This window comes from Nerophis ophidion, linkage group LG24, assembly GCF_033978795.1.
Source record: "Nerophis ophidion isolate RoL-2023_Sa linkage group LG24, RoL_Noph_v1.0, whole genome shotgun sequence".
Taxonomy (NCBI): domain Eukaryota; kingdom Metazoa; phylum Chordata; class Actinopteri; order Syngnathiformes; family Syngnathidae; genus Nerophis; species Nerophis ophidion.
In genome coordinates, this window is record NC_084634.1 from 24833428 (window position 1) to 24846646 (window position 13219).

At 39.7% G+C, this 13219-nt stretch overlaps 1 protein-coding gene across 2 annotated transcripts in view; it reads right to left on the bottom strand.

Moving 5' to 3' along the window:
• The window catches only part of map3k5 (mitogen-activated protein kinase kinase kinase 5), a 203104-nt gene that overhangs the window by 65664 nt on the left and 124221 nt on the right, over nucleotides 1-13219 (bottom strand). For both annotated transcript variants that reach the window (XR_009804115.1, XM_061886260.1), the window contains exons 10-13: nucleotides 11000-11153; nucleotides 10792-10899; nucleotides 8298-8350; nucleotides 7696-7791 (exon numbers count right to left, since the gene is read on the bottom strand). Coding sequence is in view for 1 of the 2 variants with exons in the window: in XM_061886260.1 (XP_061742244.1) it covers nucleotides 7696-7791; nucleotides 8298-8350; nucleotides 10792-10899; nucleotides 11000-11153 (411 nt within the window). In the remaining variant the exon portion in view is untranslated. The remainder of the gene's footprint in view (nucleotides 1-7695; nucleotides 7792-8297; nucleotides 8351-10791; nucleotides 10900-10999; nucleotides 11154-13219) is intronic.

Sequence of the window (13219 nt, forward strand, 5' to 3'; positions counted from 1 at the left end):
TCAGTGGAAAAAGATTTGAACTCCCCTGAATTAAAATAAGTACCTTCTTCCTTGTACCACACTTCATAGTATTTCATTTTTATTAGAAATAAACAATTTGCTCCATTCCTAAGATGTATTTATTGAACAGTTTAGCACAGGGGTCACCAACGCGGTGCCCGCGGGCACCAGGTAGCCCGTAAGGACCAGATGAGGCGCCCGCTGGCCTGTTCTAAAAATAGCTCAAATAGCAGCACTTACCAGTGAGCTGCCTCTATTTTTTGAATTGTATTTATTTACTAGCAAGCTGGTCTCGCTTTGCTCGACATTTTTAATTCTAAGAGAGACAAAACTCAAATAGAATTAAAAAGTCTAAGCAAATATTTTAAAGACTTGGTCTTCATTCGTTTAAATAAATTCTTTTTTTTTTTTTTACTTTGCTTCTTAAAAATTACAGAAGGACAATTTTAGGGAAAAAATACAACCTTAAAATTGATTTTAGGATTTTTAACACATTTACCTTTTTACCTTTTTATTTCCTTCCTCTTCTTTCCTGACCTCTTAAATCAATGTTCAAGTACATTTATTTTTTTTATTGTAAAGAATAATAAATACATTTTAATTGAATTCTTCATTTTAGCTTCTGTTTTTTCAACAAAAACTATTTGTGAAAAATTTCTTCAAACTTTTTATGATTAAAATGAAAAAAAATACATTTTTTTGCAAATCTAGAAAATCTTTAGAATCAAATTTAAACCTTTTTTCAAAGTCTTTTAAATTTCTTTTAAAATTTTTGTTCTGGAAAATCTAGAAGAAATAATGATTTGTCTTTGTTAGAAATATAGCTTGGTCCAATTTGTTATATATTCTAACAAAATGCAGATTGGATTTTAACCTATTTAAAACATGTCATCAAAATTCTAAAATTAATTTTAATCAGGAGAAATTACTAATGATGTTCCATAAAATCTTCTTTTATTTTTCTCAAAAATATTTGAATTAGCTAGTTTTTGTCTTCTTTTTTTCGGTTGAAATTTTGAATTTTAAAGAGTCAAAATTGAAGATAAATTGTTTCAAAATTAAATGTTCCTTTTTTTCCTGTTTTCTCCTCTTTTAAACCGTTCAATTAAGTGTTTTTTTTCATCATTTATTCTCTACAAAAAACCTTCTGTAAAAGGAATAAAAATGTAATAAGGCATAACAGACAGAAATACCCATTTTTTTTAAATATATATAGATTTATTTATTAAAGGTAAATTGAGGAAATTGGCTATTTCTGGGAATTTATTTAAGTGTGTATCAAACTGGTAGCCCTTCGCATCAATCAGTACCCAAGAAGTAATTCTTGGTTTCAAAAAGGTTGGTGACCCCTGGTTTAGCATATGCTGAAGGTGCAAAAGTATATGGCTGGCACTCTTATCCAGATGTTATTACAGTATGTTTGCACGCACGCGCACACACACACACACACACACACACACACACACACACACACACACACACACACACACACACACACACACACACACACACACACACACACACGCACACACACACGCACGCACGCACCCACACACACAGGACAACAACCTTTAACATGCTCACTACACACAACCTGGGATTGAACATGTCGCCTCGTTGCACGCATTGTGCACGCAGGTGTTGCACGTGTGGCTGTCTCCCGTCTCACATGCCGTCTTCCCATCACACCGTCTTCCCTTCACTGTTTTCTATGCAAAGAAGAGCGCCATGACAACAGTAGGCATGACTCATTGACTTTTCACACGCCGCGTCACGGCGCCGGAGGTGCTCGGGTGCCTCCGAGGGGGGAAAAAAAAAACCGAAACACTTTCCCTGATCAGCGAGCGAGGATGACAAACGAAGCAAGGTGTGTTTGCGATAACAAGGAAGTGTGAAATGTTGCACCTGAGCGCTGCGCTGACATGAGTGCCTCAAGTGCGGATAGTTAGTACATGGCGTAAGTGTTCTACTCAACAACAATAACTTATAATTGCAAGTTTGCCATGATTTTCCAAACATCTGTCAACACAAGTACAGTGGAAACTCGATTCACGAACCACAGCCTGAATAAAAATACACTTTGATGCATCAACATTTCATCCACCCATTGTGTGCCTGCAGTGTAGCCATTTTGTGGTCGGCAGCATGTCACGCCGCGGCCTCGGACCCTCAATTCTTCCGCTGCAAAATCCTACAACACCCTGTCTGGCAGCATGCCAGGACACGCCCTCGCATGCGCCTCACGCCCACCCAACGCCCTAGCTGCAGACTATCGGCAATCAGCGCACCTGCTGATAATAAGAGCTGCAGCATAAAGACCAGTCGGCCCTTGGAACCTGCGCCGGAACGTCGTTAACTCTCAGCACACCCGTTGTGTCCCTTGTGCTCGAGCTCTGTGTCTCTACCTCCCTCTGGTGTTTGGACTGCCTCCCTCAATTCTCGATCCCCGCCTGGACACTGACCTTGTCGCTCCTCTCCTGCCCTCAACCACCTGCTTGCTTACGGACTCCCCTTTTCGCCTCGCCCTCTTGGACTGACATAAGATTCATACATCACGCACATACAACACCGTCAAGTATTATTCACATGGTTAAAATCACACATAGTCCTGCAACAAACACATATAGTAGCATACACCTCCCACTCACTCATCAAAGGTTACATTAAACCTGGTAACCTCAGGTCCGTTGTGGTGTAATCTCCTTCCACCCTACATGTACATAACACAGCACATCCATGGTGGGCGGGTTACTGTGCTACTTTGTGTGCTTTTTAAGAGATTTTTAGCCTTTTTCTAGTTTTGCTAGCTTAATATGGGTCCAACAAAAGCAATATGCCCCTCCTTTGCGAATATTAACCGACAAGATAAAGTGGATTCAATTTTTTTCTACCAATCATTAGGGCTGTGATGATAATACCATATTTATATATCGCGATAGACACATTCGATATCAACATACATGTGTTTGATAAAATATTCAATATATACGTATATTTTTGGGTCTGAAGAAACCAGATATTACGAAGCAAGATTTGTCTCATGAAGTCACTCACGCTTTGGGAACCCAGCAAACAGGAAACGGGAAGTGTCACTGAGCAATGGGAGGGACATGCTAACAGCCAATCACGTAACAGTATCAACTACACCTTTCTGGTCCCAGACTGTAGTCGAGGAGTGCAGAGGAAACGTTTACCCCAGGACGGATGTTTTTGTTACGGGAAACACCCTTCACTATACCTGACGATGGGTCTGCTAAGCTCCGCTTTCGGGTGGAAATGACAAGGCCTTGACAATTAGGTCGCTATATTCTTATTTCTGCCGGACATATTCGCCTGTTGCCAGTACTGCTGCATGCTACCGCTTGCTCTCCTAACTCTTCCACTCACTCACTGCCAGCACTCACCCAACACACTGCCATTCTTAAAGGGGAACATTACCACAATTTCAAAAGTGTTAAAAACAATAAAAATCAGTTCCCAGTGGCTTGTTGTATTTTTTGAAGTTTTTTTCAAAATGTTACCGGTCTCGGAATATCCCTAAAAAAAGCTTTAAAGTGCTTGATTTTCGCTATTTGCGATGCGACTAACCATTTCCCTGTGACGTCATACAGTGCTGCCAATATAAAGAAACAATTGCGAATACCACAGCAAGATATAGCGACATTAGCTCGGATTCAGACTCGGATTTCAGCGGCTTAAGCGATTCAACAGATTACGCATGTATTGAAACGGATGGTTGGAGTATGAAAGTATTGAAGAAGAAACTGAAGCTATTGAGCGAATAGCTATTGACGCTATTCATAGCCATAGCATGGCCGAATAGCTGCGTTAGCATCGCCAGTAAAATGTGCGGACCAAACGATCAGGACTTTCGCATCTCGTGACACTGGAGCAACTTAAATCCGTCGATTGGTAAGTGTTTTTTTTCGCATTAAATATGGGTGGAAGGAAACGTAATATAGTTGCAAATGCATCTGCAGGTTATCCATACATCTCTGTGCCATGTCTGCTTTAGCACCGCCGGTAAATAGCATGTTAGTATCGATTAGCTCGCAGTGACGCCGCAACCAAATATGTCTGATTAGCACATAAGTCAACATAAAAAAAAACTCATCTTTGTGATTTTGTTGACTTAATCGTTGCAAATGCATCTGCAGGTTATCCATACATCTCTGTGCCATGTCTGTCATCGCCGGTAAAATGTGGAGACACACTGGCACATTCAATGGGGGTCTGGCGGCAGACACGTTCGCATCTTCGGGCCAGTGGTGCAACTTGAATCCCTCCCTGTTAGTGTTGTTACACCCTCCGACAACACACCGACGAGGCATGATGTCTCCAAGGTTCCAAAAAATAGTCAAAAAAACGGAAAATAACAGACCTGAGACCCAATGTTTACAATGTGTTGAAAATGAAAATGGCGGCTGTATTACCTCGGCGACGTCACATTCTGACGTCATCGCCTCCAGAGCGATAAACAGAAAGGCGTTTAATACGCCAAAATTCATCCATTTAGAGTTCGGAAATCGGTTAAAAAAATATATGGTCTTTTTTCTGCACCATCAAGGTATATATTGACGCTTACATAGGTTTGGTGATAATGTTCCCCTTTAAAGGAGCACACACACATAAGCTACTCTCATAACACTAGTGTAGTTGCGCCATATTTCTGTCTTGCTGTGGATTCTCTGCATGGAGTGAGAAGAGAAACTGTAATATCTTGATATTAGGACTGTCAAAGTTAACGCGATAATAACGCCTTAACTATAAATTTCAATAACAACACTAATTTGCACTACCATGAGCTAATGCAACGACATTAAGTTCTTATCTGTACTGTAAAGTTTAAATTCGAATGACAATAAAACGGAAGTCTAAGTCTAATTTTTTTAAACAGCCGTTTAACACGAACACTTCCTTTTTGACCCTCCTGCCGTACCGTAACGGGGGGAACTTGGCTGTAGTTCACTTGCTACTGATGAGCCACAAGCGAGCAGAAATGGAAAGAAAAGGGTACATTCTGGAAATATCAAAGTCATAAGAAGTTGTTGGATTACCATAGTAACTAATTAGATGACCATAGTAACTGGTATATCATCCAAAAGCGCAGATTCCAACCATTTAAATACTTTGTATAGTTCAAGACTCACGGTCATTAGAAAACATCACTGCACATCATCATGGCAGCTACACTTTCCAAAAAGTATTTGGGAATGTCCGGCGGGCCAAATTGAAAAGCTTAGCGGCCCACATGTGGCCCCCGGGCCTTAACTTACCCAGATCTGATCTAGTCACTAGATAGTGGTACGCCAAAGACTTACTTCCTATATTCAAACACAGTGTTATTCTTCAAACGGTTTGTAATATTACCATTGCCAAACATATTGAACATAATTGTTAAATAAAAGCTCTGCCTTGTTTTCAATGAATCATAAGGCCTACTACGCTATTATATTCTAATGTCTGTTAACCAACCTACTCAGTGGCCTATTGGTTAGGGCAGGGGTCGGCAACCTAAAATGTTGAAAGAGCCATGTTGGACCAAAAATACAAAAACAAATACTGGAGCCGCGAAAAAATAAAAGCCATATTACATACAGATGGTGTGTCATGAGATATAAATTGAATTAAGAGGACTTAAAGGAAACCAAATGAGCTCAAATATAGCTACAAATGAGGCATAATGATGCGTTATGTACATATAGCTAGCCTAAATAGCATGTTAGCATCTATTAGCTTGCAGTCAAATATGTCTGATTATCACTCCACACAAGTCAATAACGTCAACAAAACTGACCTTAGTGCATTCATGCACAACGTTAAAAGTTCGGTGGACAAATGAGACGGAAAAAGAAGTGGCATAAAACACGTCTTTGAAAGACGGAGAAAGTTATACATGTAAACAAAGTACGGTGAGTTCAAGTACCGCCAAAATTAGTAGGACAAAATGGCGCTCGCCAAATACTAGAATCAGTGAAGCATGTTTAATACAAACAGTGTGCTTCATAACAATTAGGGAGGTTTGTGTCATGTTTTTCCTCCTGCAGAAACTATATTAAAACAAAAAATATATTTAAAAAACATTTTTTTTCCTCTCATCTTTTTCCATTTTTCATATATATTTTTTTAAAAAGCTCCATGGAACCACTAGGGCGGCGCTAAAGAGCCGCGGGTTGCCGACCCCCGGGTTAGGGTGTCCACCCTGAGATCGGTAGGTTGTGAGTTCAAACACCGGCCGAGTCATACCAAAGACTATAAAAATGAGACCCATTACCTCCCTGCTTGGCACTCAGCATCAAGTGTTGGAATTGGGGATTAAATCACCAAAAATTATTCCCGGGCGCAGCCACCGCTGCTGCCCACTGCTCCCCTCACCTCCCAGGGGGTGAACAATGGGGTGGGTCAAATGCAGAGGACAAAATTCACCATACAGTGTGTGTGTGTGACAATGATTGGTACTTTAACTTTAAAGGCCTACTGAAATGAGATTTTCTTATTTAAACGGGGATAGCAGGTCCATTCTATGTGTCATACTTGATCATTTCGCGATATTGCCATAATTTTGCTGAAAGGATTTAGTAGAGAACATCGACGATAAAGTTTGCAACTTTTGGTCGCTAATAAAAAAGCCTTGCCTTTACCGGAAGTAGCAGATGATGACGTCACCCGTGTGAGGGCTCCTCACATCCTCACATTGTTTGTAATGGGAGCCTCCAGCAGCAAGAGCTATTCAAACCGAGAAGACGACAGTTTCCCCATTAATTTGAGCGAGGATGAAAGATTTGTGGCTGAGGATATTAATAGCGAAGGACTAGAAAAAAAAAAAAATGTACAAAAAAAAAAAAAGGCGATTGCATTGGGAGCGAATCAGATGTTTTTAGACACATTTACTAGGATAATTATGGGAAATCCCTTGTCTTTCTATTGTGTTGCTAGTGTTTTAGTGAGTTAAATAGTACCTGGTAGTCGGAGGGGTGTGTCCAAGGGTGTGTTGACGCCAGTGTTTGGGGGAAGTCACGGCAGCTGCATGAACGGTGCAAGCTCCGCAGATCTCCGGTTAAAGGCGACTTTTTACCACAATTTTCTCACCGAAACCTGCCGGTTAACAAGAGGTCGGGAACAATGTTCGCTTGACCGCTCTGATCCATAGTAAAGCTTCACCTCCGGGAATTTTAAACAAGGAAACACCGTGTGTTTGTGTGGCTAAAGGCTAAAGCTTCCCACCTCCACCTTTCTACTTTGACTTCTCCATTTTTGATTGCACAAATTGCAAAAGATTCAGCAACACAGATGTCCAGAATACTGTGTAATTGCACGATGAAAAGAGACGACTTTTAGCCGCAAGTGGTGCTGCGCTAATATGTCCCTTCCAACCCGAGGCGTCACGCGCACGCGTCATCATTCTGCGACATTTTCAACAAGAAACTCCGCGGGAAATTTAAAATTGTAATTTAGTAAACTAAACTGGCCGTATTGGCATGTGTTGCAATGTTAATATTTCATCATTGATGTAGTAGTGGGTTTCAGTAGGCCTTTTTTTACTGAGGTGGGACCTGGTGGAAAAAGTTTGAAAACCACTGCTGTATACTATTTGGTGATGGTTTTCTTGGAATATCAGTATTTAAATTGAAAATGAAGCGTGAGTGTCACGCAAACAAGAAGCGGGAGGTCAGGAGGGGGGAAACACACACCCACCTTTTGCAGTGCATCTCGGTGCAGAAATAAATCTGAAAGTCCTCTGCATTGTGAAGGACGTAGAGGAAAGCGCTCCGCTCGTCAAACTTGGAGATGCTACGGAGAGACAGTGGACGCATTGCCATGAGAGCCGACAGGGGTCACATAGAGAAAGAAGGTTAAGTGCATGAGCTGAATGTAGAAGCAAAAAGATGCATTATGATAATTGGTTTGGTATGGAAAGTTAGCTTCAATTCACCGATTATATGCAAACTCTCATGCGCTTGGCTGCAAGTGGGTCAGCGTTACGGAGTGACTGTGCAGTACATGTGCTTGGATAGATGTTATTGTGTCTCACTGCAGGCTGAGTGGGCTCCGAGAATGAGTCGTTCCCTAGCAACATGTGAGCAAAGCCCTCCATGTCTCCGTGCTGACACTCAATTCCTCTGAGGTTTGTGGAAATACAGAGCAAAATTCATACTAACCGGCCACAGCAGAGCGCTGTGCTATTTATGGTTGACTTTTCAAGGCTAAGGGGTGATAATGTGCCTGTGGATTAAATGTAACACTTGTATTTATCGCTACATGTACATGTGAATGCACACATTGGCTTTGGCACTGACCTGACGCCTCGCACAAAAGTGGCGCTGAAGTTCCACTCGTGTATCCCCTTGTTCTGCAGGACACAACCATGAATAAAACATCACTGGAAGGGACAAGCGGTAATAAATGGATGGATGGATGGATGAAGCTTCCGGTAGATAATGGGTAACTGCGTTTAGTGTAGAGTACAATATAATGTTGACCTCCAAACACAACGAGTTGAGTTTATACCAAAAAGTTCTATTTTAGTTTCATCTGACCACATGACATTCTCCCAATCCTCTGCTGTATCATCCATGTATCCATTTTGGTATAAACTCAACTCGTCGTGTTTGGGAGAAGAAGAATACTGAGCTGCATCCCAAGAACACCATACCTACTGTGAAGCATGGGGGTAGAAACATCATGCCTTGGGGCTGTTTTTCTGCTAAGGGGACAGGACGATTGATCCGTGTTAAGGAAAGAATGAATGGGGCCATTTATAGTGAGATTTTGAGCCAAAACCTCCTTCCATCAGTGAGAGCTTTGAATGGTTGACCAAATACTTATTTTCCACCATAATTTCCAAATAAATTCTTTAAAAAATTTTTTTGCACATTCTGTCTCTCACAGTTGAGGTGTACCTATGATGAAAATTACGGACCTCTGTCATCATTTTAAGTGGGAGAACTTGCACAATCGGTGGCTGACTAAATACTTGTTTGCCCCACTGTATATTTTTGGCCACACATTAAGTTATTTCAAATGGAGTGATTTGTATCATGTTTTTTTTCCCCATGTTAAATTTGAATGTTTGTTTTATATATCAACGATACATTATAATTTTTTTTTAGCCCTGTTTACTACGCCAAGATGGAAACGTCCTCGAGAAAATGAGAGCAAATACACATTTTATTTGGATCAATATTTTTTTCGAATTTTTTTGCTCAAATTTCTTAATCGACCAAATAAAAATAAATAGCAAACATAGAATGTTTTTATTTTTATTTTTTTTTAAATCTTAACACTTTGAATGCCAATTTGATCTAATCATGTAATTGTAATTTTACTGTATTTTCTCTCATACAACATCTGTTATCCAAAAGTTTGTTACATGTTAAAATTGTGCTGTTTTAGGGGCCAAGCACCAATTAAAATGGATATTAAATCATTTCAACGGTGGCGGTGATTAGAGACACTAGTGTTTTGAATTACAAACTATGTCCTAGAACTAGTTAGGCATGTAAGTTGAGGTACCGCTGTACAAATATATTGCTAATTAAATCCAAGTTAAAGGTTAAAGTTTTGTACAGTGTGGCATATATTTAAGAATCGACATGTGGCCATGTTTTTCCCTTTAACGTAAAATTGTAATTAGGGTAGTAACACTTTAGTATGGGGAACACATATCCACCATTAATTAGTTGCTTATTAACATACAAATTAGTAATATATTGGCTCTTATTTAGTCATTATTAAGTACTTATTAATGCCTTATTATACAACCAGTAAGCCATCAACTAAGAATTAACTAACCCTAACCCTTATTGCTTATTAATAACCCTAACCCTAACCCCAACCCTAACCCTAACCCTAACCCTAACCCCAACCCTAACCCTTATATCAATGGTTCTTAACCTGGGTTCGATCGAACCCTAGGGGTTCGGTGAGTTGGTCTCAGGGGTTCGGCCGAGGTCAAAACACACCCGACTCATCGTGTCAATAAAAACGTCTCCCTATCGGCGTATTACGGATACGGCAACAGCAGAAGTCACACTGATTTGCAGGTGTGTAATTTGTTGTGAGTTTATGCAGTCTAGTGTGAGTTTAGTGCCGGTTTTGTTCTTTGAACAAGGTGATGTTCATCCACGGTTCATTTTGTGCACTAGTAATAAAATATAATAACACTTGAGTATGGGGAACATATTCACCATTAGTTATTGTTCCCTATTTACATGCAAATTAGTAACATATTGGCTCTTAACTAGTCATTATTCAGTACTTATAAATGCCTGATTCGGCATGGCCTCATTATAACCCTAACCCTAACCAAATAACTCCAAATTAAGTCTTTGTTACTTAGAATGTGTTCCCCTAGTGCCCAACAACCTCTGAATTAAGTCTTTGTTACTTAGAATATGTTCTCCATACTAAAGTGTTACCAAAAACACATAACTTTGTCTTGAATTAAAAAAATAAATATATATTTTTCACTAAGAAGGGTTCGGTGAATGTGCATATGAAACTAACGGGGTTCGGTACCTCCAACAAGGTTAAGAACCACTGCCTTATATGTTCCCCTGGTGTCCAAATAACTCTAAATTAAGTATCTGTTACTTTAATAAGCAAATAATAAATGGTGAATATGTTCCCCATACTAAAGTGTTACTGTAAATTACTTCTCAACACAAAACCTATGCAGATATTACGGTACAAAGCAACAACATACGTTTTTTTAGGGAAAACTTTTTTTTTCCTCTCACAGAAAAGACCAAAAAAAGATCACATGAAAAATAAAAAAAATGAAAGAAGGACCTTGTCATCAGGAGCGACGTGCCAGATGGACACCGTGTTGTCATCCACGTCTTTGTTTATGGACAAATATGACGGTTGGTACACTTTAGTGGGCTCCAATATCAACACCTTAGGGAAGGGATACAATCAGTTTTTTTAAGGACGACATCATCTGATTTTCCAAAATAAAAAAAATAAAAAATAATAATAATAATATTGAACCACTTACAGGAAACCTCACAGAGGAGACATCTTTTTTGGTAGCCTCCACCAGGAAGTCCATCCAGAAGTCCACCAGTTCTTGTTTGGGAGCGGGCTGCTCTGCCCCTGGCTTCTTGAAGTGCTGATAGATCAAAATGGTCTCCACCAGGGACCGAAGATACCTAAAGTCCACCAAACGCATGATAATTACTATCAGAAAACGCATACTTAAAATATTCATTACTGTGATTGTAGTAGCATGAATTGATTAACGTGGACCCCGACTTAAACAAGTTGAAAAACTTATTCGGGTGTTACCATTTAGTGGTCAATTGTACGGAATATGTACTGTACTGTGCAATCTACTAATAAAAGTATCAATCAAAATCAATCAATCATACTGCATACCGTATCAACTGTATTTTTCGGGCCATAAGTGGCAGTTTTTTTCATAGTTAGTGCGGCATATACTCCGGAGCGACTTATGTGTGAAATTATTAACACAATACCGTAAAATATGAAATAATATTATTTATCTCATTCGCGGAAGAGACGAAGAAAATGTCAGTAATCGTCACATACACGTCAACCAATAAGAATTCGGCGAGGGCGGGTCATGGCAGAAGTGCATTGTGGGTCCTGGAATGCTAACTGCTACATGCTACTGCCGTAGCTATTAAAATAGATCATTTCATCGTTGGCGGTAACTTATAAAAACTGAGAAGGGCTGAACAAAAATGGCACAAAAAAGAAATCATGTACTGCACATTACACAATATCAAATAATATTATTTATCTCATTCGCGAAAGAGACGAAGAAAATGTCAGCAATCATCACATACACGTCAACCAATAGGAATTGGGCGGGGGAGGGTCATGGCAGAAGTGCATTGTGGGTCATGGGATGCTAACTGCTATATGCAAAATGCTACTGCCGTAGTTATTAAAATGGATAATTTCAACGTTGGCGGTAACTTATAAAACCTGAGAAGGGCTGAACAAAAATGGCACCGAAAGGGAAATCATGTACTGCAGATTACAAGCTGGATGTAGTGAAATATGCAGCAGAAAACGACAACAGGAAGCGGCGTATACCTTTGGAGTTGGTAGAGTTGTTTAGAAGCGACATCGAGGAAGAAGAATTCATCCAATTAATCGCTTAGGAGTGACAGATTGTTTGGTAAACGTATAGCATGTTCTATACAGTGGGGCAAAAAGTATTTAGTCAGCCACCGATTGTGCAAGTTCTCCCACTTAAAATGATGACAGAGGTGTTCTTGGGAGACAACTCAGTGTTCTTCTTCCTCCAAACACGACAAGTTGAGTTTATACCAAAATGGATACATGGATGATACAGCAGAGGATTGGGAGAATGTCATGTGGTCAGATGAAACCAAAATAGAACTTATTTGTATAAACTCAACTCGTCGTGTTTGGAGGTAGAAGAATACTGAGTTGCATACCAAGAACACCATAACTACTGTGAAGCATGGGGGTGGAAATATCATGCTTTAGGGCTGTTTTTCTGCTAAGGGGACAGGACGATTGATCCGTGTTAAGGAAAGAATGAATGGGGCCATGTATCGTGAGATTTTGAGCCAAAACCTCCTTCCATCAGTGAGAGCTTTGAATGGTTGACCAAATACGTATTTTCCACCATAATTTACAAATAAATTATTACAAATTCCTACAAAGTGAATTCCTGGATTTTTTTATTACATTCTGTCTCTCACAGTTGAAGTGTACCTATGATGAAAATTACAGACCTCTGTCATCATTTTAAGTGGGAGAACTTGCACAATCAAAGTGGGGCAAAAAAATATTTTTTCGCCCCACTGTATGTATGTTTTTTTTCCTTCTTATGCATTTTCGGCCGATGCGACGTATACTCCGGAGCGATTTATAATCCGAAAAATACGGTAATATTGGGATGACCTCATCAAGAATGAGGAAGCACTGCAATAACTACAATAATAGTCATTGCACCACAATAATACATGATAATAATGTAAATATATCACTATTTATTAATCATATAGGACTAATAACAAATAATGGCAGTATTTTTAACAATAATTTAGCATTTAAACTTTCTATATGAGGACACAATGCTGCTCTATTTGAGTACTTCAAACAATCCAATAAGCTCCTTGCAAAATTTATTTTCTCCATCCCCAGATGCTTGCAGACGGTCCGCAGATGGCAGCCAAGCTCTCCGTGGTAAGTGGAGCACGCCATAAATCACAGA